Source organism: Rhagoletis pomonella, unplaced genomic scaffold (genome assembly GCF_013731165.1).
Source record: "Rhagoletis pomonella isolate Grant_MI unplaced genomic scaffold, Rhpom_1.0 Rhpom_scaffold_00002, whole genome shotgun sequence".
Lineage (NCBI taxonomy): Eukaryota > Metazoa > Arthropoda > Insecta > Diptera > Tephritidae > Rhagoletis > Rhagoletis pomonella.
The window spans coordinates 35367894-35386112 of record NW_023458556.1 but is presented as its reverse complement, the minus strand read 5'-3'; the positions used below and the strand labels follow the sequence as shown (position 1 = coordinate 35386112).

Below are 18219 nucleotides of genomic sequence, written 5' to 3'. Positions count from 1 at the left end.
TAATGATGACGACGGGAACGTATCTCAGGGACAATAGACCTAATATAATTTGATTTAAATAGCTTAGGGCCGGTTACTCAATGTCTGGTTAACACTAATCTCCGGTTAAACATTGTTATCGACGTATTCGACTCCATTCATATAACAGGGAGTCGGTAACGTCGACAACGATGTTTAACCAAAGATTAGTGTTAACCAGACTTTGAGTAACCGGCCCTTAATCAGTTTAGCTAAAGAGCAATTCTTTTATTGCTTCTGTTAAATGCAAAATGTCGTTGTACACAATTTCTTTGGTAATTGTACGCACATACATACATACATATATATGTACATTTCGATGGTCCTCTGCAATAACGACTCAATCCAAAATTCAAAAAATGAAAACCCTTACTACTGTTAAGTGGCTCATGTTCTTAATCCATGTCCAATCCTTACTAAAGTAAGTAGTGAGGATTGCTAAAGTACATAAATACAAGCCTCATGGAGGCTATACAGCCGCCGAAGTTGTTTCCGAGCGCCCAACTACTCCGAGAGACTCTACAAGTGTAAGGTGCTGGTAAGGCCTTGGGTGTATTAGAGTTGCAATAAATGCTACAGTGTTACTTTTTATGAAACAGTATCACGTTCTATGGGAAAATTTGGGCGACTCTGCCTACATCAAGCGCTCGAGAAACAAAATTTTGACAATCAGTTACTCATCATTGCCAAATCAAAAGCAACATAAAAATTTTTACTGCCCAATTTCTGCAGCATTTTAGGAAATGTTCAGTTGAGCATCAGCAACAAGTCATAAGGGAAAGCAACAAGGCTGCAATATTGCGGTAATTATTACGTATGTAGCTCGAACGCACCCATTACTACGAGCCCCTATTTGCAACGGGGAGGATAACCGTTGCCTTCATATTAATTTCTTTATGACAACACAACGCATAATAATTAAATCGCTGGTACTTACCTACTGCTTATTGTTTTTTAACTCGAATGCCGCCTTTATCCCTACTGCTTATTGTTTTTTAACTCTAATGCCGCCTTTATCCCGCTCACTCGGTTTAATTCCCATTCCGCATTTCACTTTGAGCTGTTAAAAAGCAACAAGTACTTTAAAATTTAAATATTTCCGTGATTTTAAATTTACGTACATACCTCATAAAATTTATTATCTTAAACGAGATGCTGTTAAGATTTCAATGAAATCATGCGTTTTTTCGGAGGCATTTAAAATTTGCAGCTGTACATTAAATTGATTTTTAGCATCTTTTTTAAACTTGAATCCTGTGTTAGTGTTGATTTATTCGTGCTGCGAGCGATATACTGGCAACGCAGCCAGTTTATGCCACTTCCGGAAAAATTCGACATTCCGGCAGGAAAAAATATTACCGTTGCCTTCAAGCCCCTAACTCGGACGGAAAATCAACTTTAATAAAAATATATGCAATGGTTAATGTTCCAAATAAAGGACTCGCGTATTTGAGTTTTTAATTTTTAATTTAGCGTAGTGGCGAGGTACCCGAAGAAGAACCTGGCGTTTATACAAGACAAGAAAATTGAGAACATGTATTATTTGTCACATTGTTTGATTAAAGTAGGCGTCTAGTGGACCTCTTGTAAGTCGACTAATCGGTTAGTCGAATAGCAAAAGTTGTTTAAAAATAGTCGACTTCTCTTAATCGACTAACCGTTTCCTTTCGACGTTTTCAAGTAATGCTGCGTTTCTACTGCATTTAAATTGCAACATTTAGCACTTAGAACATATATTTTCGAAGAGAGTTCATGCTATCGCATTTACGCCTAAATGCAACTCCGTTTCTGCATTAATTTCATTTTCCCGCGCCATCATGAGTTACTATGTTCGTTCGTCCAATTACGATCGCGAATTACCCCAAATATACGCCCGTTATTTTTTGAGAAGAGTGAGACAACAGGCCGTGAAATATCATATGTCAAATTCGTTGGATACACGAAATAATCGCAATTTTTTCTTGACCATTTTCTTGAGAGCTGCATGCAGTTCTATATACTGTTCTTTTCAATAAAGTGGATCGAAAATACCCAACTTTTTTTTACTTTTAAAATTAATTCGGAGAAATATCTAATACTAGGTTCATATATATGTAGATTATCCTCTTTTTCGAGCTTAACTTCCTAATCTGTAATTAGGAAAAGAGATTAGCTATATAAAATTCGTCCCTTGTTAATCTGTAATTATAAAATAATCTCAGATTTAACCGATAACTTTTCGGTGTCCATTCTAGTTTTATCGATTGTTTTTGCGAAAGAGAGGAGAAATGCCAAATGTAAAAGTAAACAAAAATGTACGCTAGCAATTAAAAGAGGTTTGTAAAGGTATTTTTAATAAAGTGTTAAGTTAAAATATATTTATATTGCTTAATATAGCAGAAAAACGTGATCACGGTGGCACAGAGAAGAAACATAACTTTTCCTTGAGATGTGAGAATAACAAGCACAACAAATTTGACGGCTAATAATCTGAGATTTGCCTGTGTAAACGGGGTGATTAAAAAAGGAGCTTTGTTTGAGATAATATTGATATGTGAACATAGTTTAAACCTCGCACAAATTCCTCTGTTTCAAACCAAACAGCCAACTGTCAATTATTTTTTCTTGCCTACCGTTTTTGTGCTTTCAGGTGGCAACATTTATTGTGCTCTGACGAATCGCATCGCAAATTCGTTTTTTCGTTGGTTTTCTTCGTTGATGATCGAAGAGGTGGAAAGAAGTTTTACTCATCGTGCGTAGAAAAGTTTTATACAATTTCACTTATGAATATTGGAATAAAGACAAAATAAAAGTGCTTAAATTTGAGGCTAGAAAGATTGTGCGTGTGCGTGCCAATAGGAAAGCAAAATTGCATATTTCTACGGTGTGAAAAAAGTGAAGCAGCAGCAGTACCGAAAACGGTGAAGAAAAATCCAATTGGACTTGAAACCAGATAGAAAAGCAAAGGACAAGTCGTCATATGCGAAGAGTTAAACAAAGAGCAAAGCAACAACGAAAAATTAGGAATTAAAGAGAAGCAGTGAAAGTGGAATACACAAACAGGAAAAAATTGACAGTTCGCTACGAATGTTGCTAAAAAGTAACTACATTCTTGTCCAGCTCCAATTGTCCATGGCATAGGGTCACTGTTCTGGTAGAAACCTCAGAAACAATAACGAAACTTTTGGCCACAAAGCATTGTAAAACTTTGGTGGAAACAAAGATCAGAAGAGCATAAAAGCAACGGAAAGAAAGGTGCTTAGCCCATCTTAACGCCTTTTCCACACTGCTACTGCTGTGGCTCGTCTTTCGTTAACGTGTCTTGAACTCTAGTATTACATATTACCTGTGCCCTGTACGCCCCGGAAACATCGGAATACTCATACCTGTCACACGCCACCTTCACTACCACAGCCAACAACAGTGCCACTTTCAACGTTAAAGTGAAGTTTGTGCCTACTGCTAAACTAGTTAAAATCGTGACTTGTTCTTGTCGCAAATATTTCTAAGTGGCAAGAGCCTACGAGGATAGAAGTGCTTCGTTCCTGCTGTATTGCTTCTTAGATTTATCCACAAATTTTGTTTTTTTCTAACTGAAACGCACCAACAGTGAAAACAGTAAATAAGTGAAAAGTTGCTGTGAAGGTACGATTAAAATATTGGATATGGCGCTCGATATGGGACTGCCCGTAAATGGCACCAATGCGCTGACATCATCCTTCACGTCGAAGAAAAAAGATGCATCCACTGCAGCCGAGGAGAATTTATGGTAAGAAAAATTTATAAATGAGAATCCGCGTAGCTTCTGCCGAGGGAAAAAATATATGTACATATGTATGTATTTGTGTGGTAAATGTGCATAATTTGTACATAAATATGAATGTATATAATATTAAGACAAGAGCGCATATGCATAGAAACTAAGCAAATGCTTTTTCTTAAAATTTAAGACCTTTATAACTCGATTTCTTCAAATAAATTTAATTGAAAGGTATGAAATTTAAAGAAAAAACAATTGCTTAGTTCTTATGCATACGGCCCAAGGAGTATTGTGTTAACTTTTTGAGGAATACGATGATATTACAACAACAAAGTAAACCAGTAACCAGGAAACCGTGAACACCTACATTATACACATTTCCCATTGCGATGCTTAATAATATTATATGCATAATTGTTTTTATATGTATACAGAGCTTTCTGCAATGCATTCCTTAATGACAATATTCACCTGCATACCTCCGCTGCTCACCTAGTCGAAGTTTCAGTACCACACGCGCGCTGGCTACCGTAGACGTCATTCTGTAGACAAGAACAAATGTGAATTCAAAGTATGTATGTACATATGTACACAAAGTAATGGCCGTATGTGCGATAAACCTGCTCAAAAGCACTCAACGTCTCTGGCTAATAGCAGAATTTCTATTTTTAATTATTCTCCTAATAATGTGAATGTGTCATCTGAGCTCAAAACACCTTTCACACTCTGAATTCTTCACCTTTTATACCACAAGATTATTTACATGTCAATCATGTTGTGGTATAGATAAGTTTTTTTTGGATTTTAACACCCCCATTTACGAAATCATAATAAAAAATTTCAGTATACATTGCATTCAATATCGCCGTCATTTGGTGGCCCAAGTTTCTCTGTTTGTTGCTTTGGTTGCATCTGTAGCTCATTAAAATAATATAGTTTTATAAACATACATATGTACATACATACATACATAGGTGCAAGTTTTTGTTTTCTTCTATAGCACTCTCCTACATTGCCCGCTTTGTATTCGTGTCATTTTTTCATGGATTTCTACTGCTCCCACTATTTTCAATATAGACAAGCAGCCAGCCAAACGATTGACTACCAACGCTCTTTTGTTAGCCGCTCAGCTCGCTGATTAGGAAAGCGAAAAATTGCAAATGCAAATATCTGTTTGTTTTAAAGATTATGTTTATTTTCAACATTTACTTGTTTCATACGTTTACTTTCTAAATTAAAAAGCGCGTGAATATTTTGGCACCGATGTCATGTTGTTGTTTGTGTTGTTGTTGTAGCGGTGTCATAATAGCCGTCGCTGCTGGTTTCGTTATTTGTATTATTTTTTGCTATGTTTTATAATTTCCCAAAGTAAAAGCGCTAAAATTTTTTTTTGCACAAATTTATCATGAACATGCTGTTAGCCAAAGAGTCATTCTTCATTAGTATTAGGTTCCCACCATTAAGAGCTTTTGTTATCAGTTCACGTAATAATTCGCATCTGAATGAACTAAAGTACAACAATATTGCGAATATTTGTGTAGCAACCAGCCTCTAGCAACTTTTCTATAATATTTTAAACAGTCAAATTTGCATTATATAAATTATTTGCTCATGATAACGGGGTCACTTCGTTTGCCTAGACCTAAACTGCAGTGAAATCATCGCCATCTACATACATTTTCAGCTATTACTGTAACTCGTTTTGCTTTTGCATAAATGATAGTCCAAGCAACTCTAGCGTGATTTATATAGAGTTTGAAATATATTCGCGAGACATTGTATCCACATATTTCAAGAAAGGTGTAAAACATGCAGTAGGGGTTGGAAATTTTCAGTTCGGACAGATAACCCTTGTCAGCATTTTCGTTGTGGCGTCTAAGGAGGGCATCCGCGTAAAAACAAACAAGGGAGCAGACAAGCAGCGACTAAAAATCCAACTAGCACTGAGTCGTTCTTAGCAGTAAGTCAACATAGATTCATTGTATAATCGCAATAACCAGAAATGCCAGGGACCCGGACTTCTATATTTTTAACTTTTTTAATCAAAGTCGTTAGAAAAAAGTTCTTTTTGGAATTTTGTTTTATTTGAAATAAAATTCTCGGTCAACTCGGACTTTTATTTTTGTAGTCCAGTAATAACAACTTGGCCAAATATTTTTTAAGGCCACAATAAGTCCTTTGCTAATAATAATATCCAAATTAAACAAATTTGGTATCAAATGAAGAAGGACCGAAATAGCTTTAAAACTGAACTATGTAAACAAGAAATGCCTTCTTTTGAAAAATATTTCAATAAAAAATGTCATGTCAGAAGAAAGTTTGGTTCAGGCATATGAATTTATTTTGTATAGAATAGATAATACTTACGTGAATAATATCACTTATATTTTTGTTTGAAAGCTATTTTCGTCCTCTTTCATTTGATACCGAATTTGTTTAATTTGGATGAGCGGTTTATTTATTATTTCGGTTAAAAAAAATATATATTTGGCCAAGTTTAACCGTTATTACTGGAATAAAAAATAAAAGTCCGGAGTTTTCAGTTATTGAACTTTTTCCCAGAGAGTCGGAAAATTAGAAGAATCCAGTACTCCTGTCCAGGAGGTCATGGGATCAAAGGAACATTGATAACTTTCTTCTACAATATTTGCGCCGGACTTACTTTCGGCCCTGAGAAATACGGGTCTGAAAAAAAAAAAAATTGAGAACAATCGCTTTGCAAATTTAATATTGTACTTAAAAGGCAACGATATCCGACTTTTTTGACCTTTTTGGCACGAAACATTTATCGTACATGTACATCTTAATAAATTTCTGACTAAACTGCCCATACAAAATATATCTCAAGGATAAAAAGTATAGACAAACACGTTTACAATTTTTAGCGCCGCAAGTCTCTGCTGCCATTTTTCATATTTTCTCATGCAAATCTAATGGTCTTCAAAAGACGTGATAAATTTCTGGGTTCAATGTGGCGGAAGAATGACCGACTCCGATTAAACCAAATTAGTATAGGACCACCTCTGACGTATGTACCATCTTTCCATAAAAAAAAAGAATTATAGAAATCGGTTAACGTGGTTCAAAGTTAAACGGTAACATACATACAAAAAAATATTCCGACGAATTGATAACCTCCTTTTTTGAAGTTGGTTTAAAACAATGGAATTCGCTAAAATTCCACAAAATTTTAGACTTAGAGTTGCTATAACTCAGCAAGTTTGTGAATTTATATGAATTAAGGGCCTTATTCTGTATCACGAACGATAGGCAAAACGAACGATTCGTCTGCAGACGACAACCTCTCAGAAAATTATGTCAAAAAGCTGCAACAAACTTTAGAGTCGACTTTATTTTGACTATGAATATGCCCCATTTCTTTAAAAAATACGGTATTCTATGGGTTATAAAACTGCATACCTAGAATTTTTCCAAAAAATCCACGGGAACCAATTCGACAAATTGTTGGGGGGACCGATAAGTTTTAAGATAAATTTTAGAGGGTGAGCGCTTAACATTTTAAACTTTTTTTTGGACCACCCTAATGTACATACATACAGTGCCGGACAAAAGTATTGGCACAGAGAATTTTTCGCAATATATGCAAAGTTTTTTATTCTAATTAATTTTCAATATTATTTAATAAAAATATAGTTCGTACTTCACCAAAAAACATAAAAACAAAATCTCTAAACTTTGTGCTAAACTCAGGAAAATTCAATAAATTTGCATACTAATTTGCAACTTCTTATTCAGATTTTTTAGAGAAATTCTAAGTATGTAGTTTTATAGCCCAACTAATTTTAGTATAACAAAGTGCAAGTTTGAAGTATCTAAAGAATTGCTTTGATTTTTGGACATTTTTTTAGTAGAAGGTGTTGCTCATTTTCTCCATACAAAAAATAATTGTCGAACATACTTTGTACGGAAGAACCTGACTGAAAAAAAATTGCCAAAAATCAATGCGATTTTTTAGCACCTTCAAGCTTGCACTTTTTTATACTAAAATTAGTTGGGCTATAAAACTGCATACTTAGAATTTTTCTAAAAAATCTGAATAGAAAGTTGCAAATAAGTATGCAAATTTATTGAATTTTCCTGAGTTTTGTACAAAATTTAGAGATTTGGTTTTTATGTTTTTTGGTGTAGCACGAACTATATATTTATAAAAAATTATCGAAAATAAATTAGAATAAAAAACTTTTCAGATATTGCGAAAAATTCTCTGTGCCAATACTTTTGTCCGGCACTGTACATGTGTTTTGAATAAATTCGGTATTATATTATACGCCCTTGAAATGATATCATTGATTTGTTAGGCGATGATAAAAAAATTAAAATTTTAAGCCTAGAGTGCTCGCGCTATGAGCATTTTTTCGCCTGGGGAAAAAAATCGTTTTACTTTATTTTCTAAATGATGCATTTGTAAAGGCATAAAATAAACAATCAGTAGGAAAGCAATAGAAATTCTTGCTGGTCCAGCCGACAGGGCTTCAAAAAAACAGTTAGTATTGTTTACTCAACAATCTTCTAGCGCTTAATATTCGGTTTCATTTTAAATCCGACACATACACACATGTGCACATGATTTCCAGCGCTTCATTAAGCGCAGATGATTCACTGCTACCTTCAAATCTCATTAAAAAAATGAGTTTAGTCGCTGGTGGCATTGCAGTCATCAACGACGCGTCGTTCGCTTATTCGTAGCTGTCGTCGTCGTAGTCGTGGATAGCCAAAAACGAGATGCCTTACATACAGCCGTAGATACTGAAATGAAAGGGGTTCGGAATGTATCGAAGGCATGAATGGTTTGGATGGTGGCATATTGAGGCGCACTCAATTTTGGTTGGGTTGGCAAATTAAAATTCTGTTTGCGTTTTGAATTCGCCAATATGGCTGAAAGAAAAAAACTAAAAAATTCATACACATACAAAAACGCAAATGGAATTGTATCTCCACATTCAAGTTCGTCTTGCTGACGATGCTCAGACCTACTATGTCCGAATATTTTCGTATAAGTAGTTTGATACACGTTTTATTGTTGTCATATTCAGCGTTTGGTGTTGACGCTTTTAATTGTGGCCTTGTTGGTGATTTTGTTGTTGTTGTTGTTTTCTACTTTGTTTTCGTACTTCTTTACTAAGTCTTGTGCGTTTGGTTTAGACTGTTTTCGAAATTTTTAGCACAGTGAAAGGTTTACGGAAGTATGCTTGACTGTTATTTTGCTACTTATTAGAAGAGAGAAAAACTAAAAAGAAATTAAAAGGCGGTAAGAAATGTTAAACTTAGCTGAATATTCGTTAAATACGGTCGATGCCGTCATCGCTATCGGGGAATCGCTTCACGTGCACCGCAAAAGCTGACAAAAGGGACGGAGTAAACAAGCCAACGGACTGACTATGATTGAGTGCGTACGCGAGTGTATAAATTGTATAAACGGCGCACACTGGGGCCAAGCGTGCTAAAACCTAAATTAAAAGAAAATCCTGTTGTTGGAAAAATAAAAACGCAGGTTTATTCCCCATTAAATTCTACATTTGGGGCTAAGTTTTTAGCTTTCTATCGTATCCAAACTTCACGAATTTGAACAATATTTTATATTTATATTTTCAAAACAGAAATTCAAATTTTCAATTAAAATTGTTACTGTAAGAAAGCGGTTAAGTTTATTTATTTTTTTGTTTTTATTATGTTTAAAAAAAAAACTAAACTAACCTCTATTATTTGCAAGTGTAATTTTCAAAATCGTTTTTTTTTTAATGCGCAAAGCGCTTTTTAATTTGACAGTACTACAATAAAGTATGTTCCCTCCTTATTAAGAATCCGAGTTCAAAACCAAAAGCACTTTGCGCATTTTTAAATAAATTGGTTTTAAAAATTTCATTTTGATTTTAATTAAACACAAAAACATATACTTCTGGCTAGGTTTGATTCTACTTCATTCCGGACTTAAACTGTTAATTTTTAGGTGGCTCAATGAATAAAAATTTGAATTATTTCTATCAAGGACTTTAAAATCTTTAGTGAGAAGCGGATTTAGTTCGCACAAGGACTTTAAAAACTTTAGAGAGATCTATAGTACAAGTAGTAGTTAATGTACTACAATTACATACAAAAAGTTTTGACTATTCATTTAACTTTTATTTAATTTTCATTATCTTTTTATAAAAATATAGCAGATTTTTTTATTTCATTAATGTTTTTAATTTAATACATTACTTGCTTTTCGATATTTTGTTTGCCTTATTTTTAAATCTCTTTAAATTTAAAATGTAATGGGGCATATTCATAGTCGAATCAAAGACGAAACTAAAAATAATTTCGACTTTTTTGACAAATTTTTCTTAAAAAGTGTTGTCAAAGAGCTGAAATTATTTTTATTTTCAACTTTGTTTTGACCATGCACACATCCCATTATGTTGTCAAAGTCGTAAATGGGTTAAATTATTCATAATTTGTATAATAATAAAATCAAATTAATTTAACATATTTATATGTACATTTAAAAAAATGCCATGTGGAAATGAACTTAAAGACAATTTTTTTAATGTAATGACACGATTATTTTTTAATGCCCGACTTTGTCATTAGTCATTTTTGCCATTTAATGCCTAGTGGAAATCCAGCATAAGGCACTACAAAAACTGCGTCACCAATGGGTCAATGCATGATGAATAATGGGTTAGGACGTGAAAAATTTACTCTTAAAATGTTGTTCAAGCGAGTCCAATGGACAGAAAATGATTTCAGAATTTTGAGCACCCGCTTCTATGGGGTGGCCCCAGTGTGCGGCGCCGGCACTGAGTACTGGCAGCGGGCTGTAGGCTGATAGCTGGGTCTATGTATATGTATGGGAGTGTGCCAGCGCATTTTCCTGTTCCATTTAACCTGCATAAATAAAAAAAACTGCACTAAACAATGAATTAATAATTTTTTCTTTTGATTTTCTTTTCCTGTTTAAGTTTCCTTTTTATTGCTCTTTTGTTTTGTTGTGGGACAGTGATTTATCGCTCAAGCTGTTTATTCATACAAATTTCCCGCATTTAAATCATTTAAATTTCACATTTCTTCAATGTAAACAACGTCATCTTCATCGTCTTCCCCCTCGTCTACGCCATTGTTTTTATCATTTCTCGCTTTCAATTGCTGCTGCTGCTGCTTCTGTTTTTGCTTCTCTGCCTCTTCGGCCTCCTCCAGCTCTTGCTTATCGTAGCTGGCCTGAATGCGTTCCAGCAAATCGGTCGCCACTATCGCGAATCCCTCCCACACCGCGTCCGGCCGTGTGCTGTGCTCAAACAAACGCTCCTCATCCAAGTAGTCGACCAACAAATCACAAATATCATCTAATATTTGCTCCTGGCATACATCGGCCACATTGCTAGCGTCAATCAGCAGATTCCACATTGCTTGACAAATGATTGTGGCCAAGAACCAATCTTCCTCCTGTAACGCAGCACCCAGCAACGTGTGCAATAGCTCTGGGCCTTTATGCTGCATGAATGGCGCACGATTTTCAGCATCGCCCAGCAAGTTGACGAGCACACCAATGGCACAGGCCTTGAAATCGTACGCCTGGCTGGCATTTGTTGCGGACAGCTGTTGTACGATCAGCGCCAGGCCGCCGTTGCGGCAGAAGTATCGACGTGCCTTGTCGTTGCGTGTCAAATTGCCCAATACACGAGCCGTCTCCACTTGTGATGCTTCGTCGCGGCAAGACTTCAGCGCGTAGAAGAGTGCTGTGGCTAAATCGCCGAGCACACATTGCAATGAACCCTTGGCTGCGAGCACTTGTGCCGGTGTGTTATTCTGTTCCTGATAGAAGCATAGATTGTGTAGTGCGCCCAGTGTGGCATGCAACAATTCCTGCAAGTCGCTCTTCTGTAATGCAGCAACAAATTAATATATTTAAATTGCATTTCCTATGCATTTGCTGTGTTAGTACGCGACTTACCAATTGTATGGCCTTCATGTGTGTAATGGCATTCAATAGATTGAGCATGATGATGCCCAGATTGTGTGTATTTCCCAAACCAATGCCAACCTCGGCATTCACGCTCATATTTGCGACGACTCGTATCATTTTAACGAGCACATCGATCACCGTATCGCCCAGCGAGTTGTGGAGTGTCAAAGGCTCTTTGGAGTAGAGTTCCAGTACGCGCAGCAAATACTGCATTGCCACATCGTTGTGAAAGAACTGTTGAGCTCAAAATTAGTTTTATGTCAAATGAGATTGGAATTATAATCGAAAGTTAAGAAGTTACAATTACAATAAACAAATGATACATAAGTTTTGTTGTTTGATTTTATTTCACTCTGTTTTTGAATAAGTCGATACCCCTAAAATTGAGAGTAGCCAGCTTCGAAACCTTGAGGACAAACAGGGATATGTTATCAAATAAGGGGCGTCTAATAATATGGGGCGGTAATAACTGCAAAACTATTCAAAGGTAAGGTTATTAGAAAAAAAAAAAATTGGTACGTTTTTCTCTTATCGGTAAAGTAGTCGATATATATACATAGATATTTCTAAATTTCGTTATAAATATACATACTTATGTATTTGTAGTTATTATTATTATTTGTCGATATCATTATCGATATATGTATGTAGATACATATGTATTTACCGATGAATATCGATGATACATTTTTAATGTTCTTATCGAATTCGGTTACTCCCTCAAACAACGATTAAATTTATGAACATGTATCGATATATTTATCGATTGCGTTATCGATATTTCTGTCGATATATAAAAACCACAATGGTTATCGATAACAATATTTTTATCGATTAAGTCGTTATGATTATCGATATGTTTTCCGATTAAAGCCCCCTATGGTTATCGATACCGATGCTAGTCGTTCGTGATTTTTTCATAAAGTCACAAAAAAGGTTTCTCAGAGGGAATCTGAAAAGTTATCGAAAAATAAGCGAGGAAACTCAAAACAGACTTACATTTTCCGAGGTATCTACCTCTTTTCGGACATTTTCCCCGTAGCGCGTTAACTTACATTTTACATTCTGCAGTTGAAAATCGACTTGCAGTACGAAAACTGAAAATTAACTGTCGAATGTGAGTTGTGCAACACGACATGGGAAAACTATAATTATTTGTGTAGGTATTCACACCTAGTTGGTTTTTGTTAATGGCAAAAAATAGTTCACTGTCTAAAAAAACTAATCTCATATTAAAAAAAAAATAATATTTAAAAAGTATTTTCTTGAAAAACGCCATTTTTTTTAAAAACATGGTTTTTATAGAGATTAAACAAGCTTTATGATGGTGTGATTTTAAATCGCTAATTTACTGGTCTTCACTATGTAAATCAACTTCAAAAAGTTGTAACTATTTAAACCTGAAAAAGCTTTAGGGCAATCATTCTTTAGCTTTAAAATGACGTTTGGACGAAGTCTCTGCGATGGGTAGAACGCGAGATACAACGATATGAAGAAGTACATTATTTGTGAGAATCACGAAAAAATCCAAGTTAAGACAAATCATGTCTTCGAAGAAAAAAAATAAATTCTCGAATACGTATAAGCTTATTTCATATATTCCTTACAAAATTTGAAGCCGAAGGTATGACATAATATTTGGTGTCCAATATGTAAAAGAATGCCTCTAAACAAGAATGCCGAATTACACGGAAGGTGTGAATACCTACAATATTTTTTTATCACTCAGTTCTCCCAGTTTTTAAGAAATACAAAAATATTAGTATATTACATATTTATATGAGGGTGCGATCTCCTCTAACATTTGGCAACTCCTACGCAGAATCCACTAAACCCGGTAAACTAAAATCGAAAGACTTAACTTTGAATTTACGGACACTGCTGAAATAAAATATCTAGCTGCTAGTATGTCGCAAAATATATATCGACTCGAACCCAGTTTAAATTTTGTTGTTAATTTTTTTTTGAATATAATTCCTTTAAATGTTAAGTTCGTTTTCTAACGGCTAGCGATAAGTTATTTCGCTAATTAAAAGTTATCCATAACAAATCTCACTGTCTCACTCATAACAGAGAGATCTTTCCATATCTTCTACAACATATTCTTATACATACATATGTAACTCACCTGCACCCGAGCGTTATCGTATTTAGCCATAATATTGCCGAGTATGTAGCCCAGTCTACTGAATAGTGACAGCAATTTTTCAGAAGCATTATCAAAGATCTCGCAACACGGACCCAAAAGCATGCCAATGCGTGCCGTAAAGTTGACCAACACGTGGCAACAATCGCTGTCCTCGGATAGCACACTGCAACAGCAACAACAATTTCCATGTTAATTAAATTCGCATTTAAATATGTCAGCAATATGTAATCCCCTCCCTCTCCGTTGCAACTTACCTGAGAGTGCGCACAATATTTGCCTGCACTTCCAGCTCACCAGTCGCCACCTCTGCAGCACGCACCAAATGTGGACACGCCATCTCCAATTGTATGCTCTGTTGTTGCATAACACCCGCTTCCTGCGTCGTTGGCAAGTCTGTGCGTACCGAAGCATTCAAATCCTTTTCCATGGAATTTGTCGTCTGCCGCACATCGGACAGCGCACGCAAAGCGGCAGACAATTGATACAACGAATGCAGTGGCGATCCAGTTAGCTTTTGTGTTGCGCCGGCCTCATTCAAAATTTGTAAATGCAACACCATTAGTTCCACAGCACCGTGACGTGCCAAACGTTCTACAAGCGAATTTTGCTTGCTCAGCTTCTGATAACGATCCTGTTGTAATTGTTCCAGCGCTTGTTTCAAATCAGCGCCAGGTGCTGGTGCAGTAGCTGGCTTGCGTGGTAATTCCAAACATTCTGCCCAATTGCGATTTGTGTCCTTACTAGGCATTACATCCACGCCTCTATCCTGGCCGGTGCTACTGGTGAGGAAACGTATAGATCCATAGCCATAAATGCATGCCTCTGGGTCATCTAGCGGACTGGCACGTCCCAAGCCGTCGATCAGTAATTCTAGAAGGTCGTTATCGTGGAAAAGTTGGTCATTTTGTTCGTTGCGCGCAACTTTGAAGATAAGTTTGCAGGCGCCAGTCAAATTGCTGCCGGTGACGCGTAACTGTGATGGTGGGGCAGGGAGAGAGAGAGAGAGATAGAGAGCATGTGGAGGCATGAGCTTTATGTTATCATTTGAAATGCTACTTACGGCTAGCACTACACGTGCCACGCCCAATAATATTTTCGGCGAAGAGCACTCTACCAACCCGTAGAGACCGCCAAGTATGAAGCCGCGCTTGTAGTGTTTCTCATTCTTGCGTACGCGCGTGTAGAGTTCGACAAGAATCTGTAGAGGAAGAAGAAAAGACAAGAGTGTGAAGCCTGAAGGTCTGGAAAGTGCCTTGCAATAATATTTTTAAAAACAATTCAATGCAGAAAGAAAAGGAAACACTGTGACATATGTATAGCGAATATAACTTTCCTTTGAAACTCCGAACGGAACTGTGACAAAACTGTTTGCAAAACAAACAATTACAAAAGCCCTTCAATAGAAGTCTCCTTGTAAGATGTATGCACTCTTTAAGATTCCTAGTCTTACAATCGTTTATAAAAACGTTTACTTGGCATATCAGTTGCAAAAAAGCTTGCACTTAGGAAACCTTGATTTATAACGAATTGCACACATAAAAACAAATATCTCACAAAAAAAAAATCAAGGTCAGGGAATATTGCTCCAAAAATATGTTTTAAGGAAACGTTTACTAAAATATATATTTTTTAAATAAGATTTATGGGTCCAACTTAGCAATCGTATCGGCATTATTTTTTGGTAATCACATTCGTAATTTTGGTGCTATCGAAAATGATCCCCTTTACATCAAAAAGGGAAGGCGAAATTGTTATCGATAGTTATATTTATCGAAGTTGTTATCGATATTTCTTATATATCGAAATTGTTATCGATGTTTTTTTATTTATCGAAGTTATTATCGACGTTTTTATCTATCGAAATTGTTATGGAATTTTAATAGGATATCGATAAAAATATCAGTTTATTTGGTGATATTGTTGCCGATGTTAATGATTGTATGTGTGTATATTTTTCGATATTGCTATAGATACTTTTGTTTATCGACGTTTTTAATTATCGAATGGTGTCCAATATTTCTATTTAGACAAATAATGTTATATTTCGTGAAATAATATTGATACATTTCGTGGTATTTCTATCGATATTTACTCTCGAAATTCCTAATTATTCACATTAATATTCACATTCATTATATTTCGTTTCGATTTTGTGTTCGTTTTCATAATCGTATGCACATTCGTTTTCGGAATTGACATCCTACCTCAGAAAGGGCCTTTATCGTCCTTAGATCTCTTTTGTAGACCAAGTTTCCCAAACCTTTCTTCCACTCAATATTTTTTAAAAAAGACAAATGGTTCTTTACCACGTGCCACTGTACACTATACATACCGAATTAATATGATTTGCTGTCTCATCGGAGCATTCCTTGAGGCCACCATGCTCTTTCAAAAGTCCGATCAACTTCTCAGTGGGGGATTGTGCCAATAAATGGCAATTGCGTTGCTGAAACTTGCGTGTACTTAAAATATTGATCGCCTTATTTGAGCCACTCAAATCCAAGGAGCTGTTTTCGCTGCTACCCTGCTTAACTTTGAAATGTTCCCTATTTGCGGAGGCATCGGTGCGTTGCTTAGCTGCACGAAATATAGAAATGAATTTCTACCGTAACATTGACTATCGAGATTTAAAGGCAACACACACACGCTTTCTGCCATCCACTTACCCTCTAGCGATACGCCCCTAACCTCTAAAGCAGGCAACTTCCTTGGTATTTGCTTCGCTTGACCCGTGCCACCGCCACCGCCACCGCTCATACCAATACCAACACCTGCTCCACCGGAATTCACTTCATTGTAATCGCAGCGCTCGTCCCACGAATTTGAACGTCTTGACGCGCGTCGTCTTATTTGTTGCTGCTCAAAGTCATTTGCATTCGGTTCATTGACTTCCTGTGGCTGTTGCTGGACCGGTATTGGCTGTAGTGCGGGTGTCTTAGGCGCATGTCGTTGGCTTTCGTTTTGCAAGTAACGTAACCTGTTCAGAAGCGGGGGAGATGGGAGAAATGGCGCAACAAATTAAAAAGGATATTAAAATCATGCGGCGGAAATGTAGCGGGAGTGCGCTTCTTACGAAACTTACGAAAATGCGCTGGGCGGCCTGCCGGCCAATGCGACCTTGCCATAGAGCGCACGTCCAGGCTCACGTGGCGTGATGGGTCGACGCGTGCTGACCACTCGCACGCCACCAACTAACCGGAAGGAGCAAGTAAAAAAAAAAAATTAAGAAAAATGCAGATTGATCAGAAATGAAGGCCGCCGCAATGTAAATGAATTTATTTTTATGTGCACTTGGCGCGCATAAAGTTTAAGGACAAATAAATTTAACCAAAATTTTTCCAGCCAGCATTTCATGCGCTCATTCCACAACTGACAACTTACTCGCTATGCGATTACTGCCACCGCTTCCGCCATCACTACTGCTATGCATCACGTTCGTTGTTGAGATCTCCGCCAACATTGATTTGGCTTCGCTAATCATTTGTGCCGATGTTTTTCGCCTCTCCAAGCTATTCGTTGTGTCTCCAAATGCAAAACTTTGTATTATTTGTTTTTGTAGTTCTGGAGTTATTTGCCGTTGATGCCTCACTCTGTTTCGGTAATGTCCGTCACCATCGGCGTAATTATCGAACGGTTGCGCTTCTTTTTGGGAATGTTCCACTTTTCGACTTTCACTTTGCGATCGTCTTTTCTTGAGCAATATCATTCTCAAATTTATTTAAAATCTGAAGCTTTTCACTTTAAAACCGCTGATATGTTTTTCTTTTTAGCGCTTAAGCGCGCATTTTGAGCATTTCGTTTCTTTTTGCACTTTTGCACTACATTGGCCTTTTAGACACTTTTGCGCATTCACAAATCCAATTGGCAAAAGTGAATGGATATCCTGCCTGTATTACGGCTGAGTTGAAAATAACTGCAATATGGTGGTAATAGTGTATGGTATAGTGAAAATATTTTTCGTTTGGGCTTTCGTGCACCATGCCAACGGCGGACGGGTGTTGCATGTGCCCATTGTAGTCGTTGGCTTGTTTTTTTTTTTGTTTTTGGTTTAGTCAGGTACTTACTCCTTGGCCTGGCTTCAATTGTGTTATGTGCGTACGTTAGAAACGATGGTGTAAACATGGACGTATGTATGTATGTGTGTTTATGTTTATAGAGACATGTACAGCACCGTGATATATTAGAGAAGTGTGTAGCTGCTATCCACTGTAGGATTCGGCCTATTTACAGCAAAAGCCTCAATTAAGTCAGTGAAAAATATCATACAGCTTTTTTGAAGAAATCTCAAACATTTCACGTTGTGTAACATTATTTACTCGAAATTTTAATTCGTGATCTTTTTCGTTTTTT

The 18219-nt window shown here is 36.4% G+C and overlaps 2 protein-coding genes across 2 annotated transcripts in view; one reads left to right on the top strand and one right to left on the bottom strand.

Annotated features, from left to right (window-relative positions):
* The first annotated feature begins 2686 nt into the window (after positions 1–2686).
* The window catches only part of LOC118733527 (cytoplasmic dynein 1 light intermediate chain 1), a 20481-nt gene continuing 4948 nt past the window's right edge, over positions 2687–18219 (top strand). Inside the window, exon 1 of the mRNA XM_036462943.1 lies at positions 2687–3766. Within this exon, the coding sequence (XP_036318836.1) occupies positions 3663–3766 (104 nt within the window). The 5' untranslated portion in view covers positions 2687–3662. The remainder of the gene's footprint in view (positions 3767–18219) is intronic.
* LOC118733526 (armadillo repeat-containing protein 2) lies at positions 10713–18172 on the bottom strand. Its single transcript, XM_036462942.1, has 9 exons — positions 17251–18172; positions 16952–17060; positions 16536–16846; positions 16202–16446; positions 14930–15067; positions 14124–14842; positions 13849–14032; positions 11709–11954; positions 10713–11635 (listed from the first exon to the last, which is right to left on the bottom strand). The coding sequence occupies exons 1-9, from the start codon at positions 17573–17575 to the stop codon at positions 10817–10819; spliced, it is 3096 nt and encodes a 1031-aa protein (XP_036318835.1). The 5' UTR covers positions 17576–18172; the 3' UTR covers positions 10713–10816.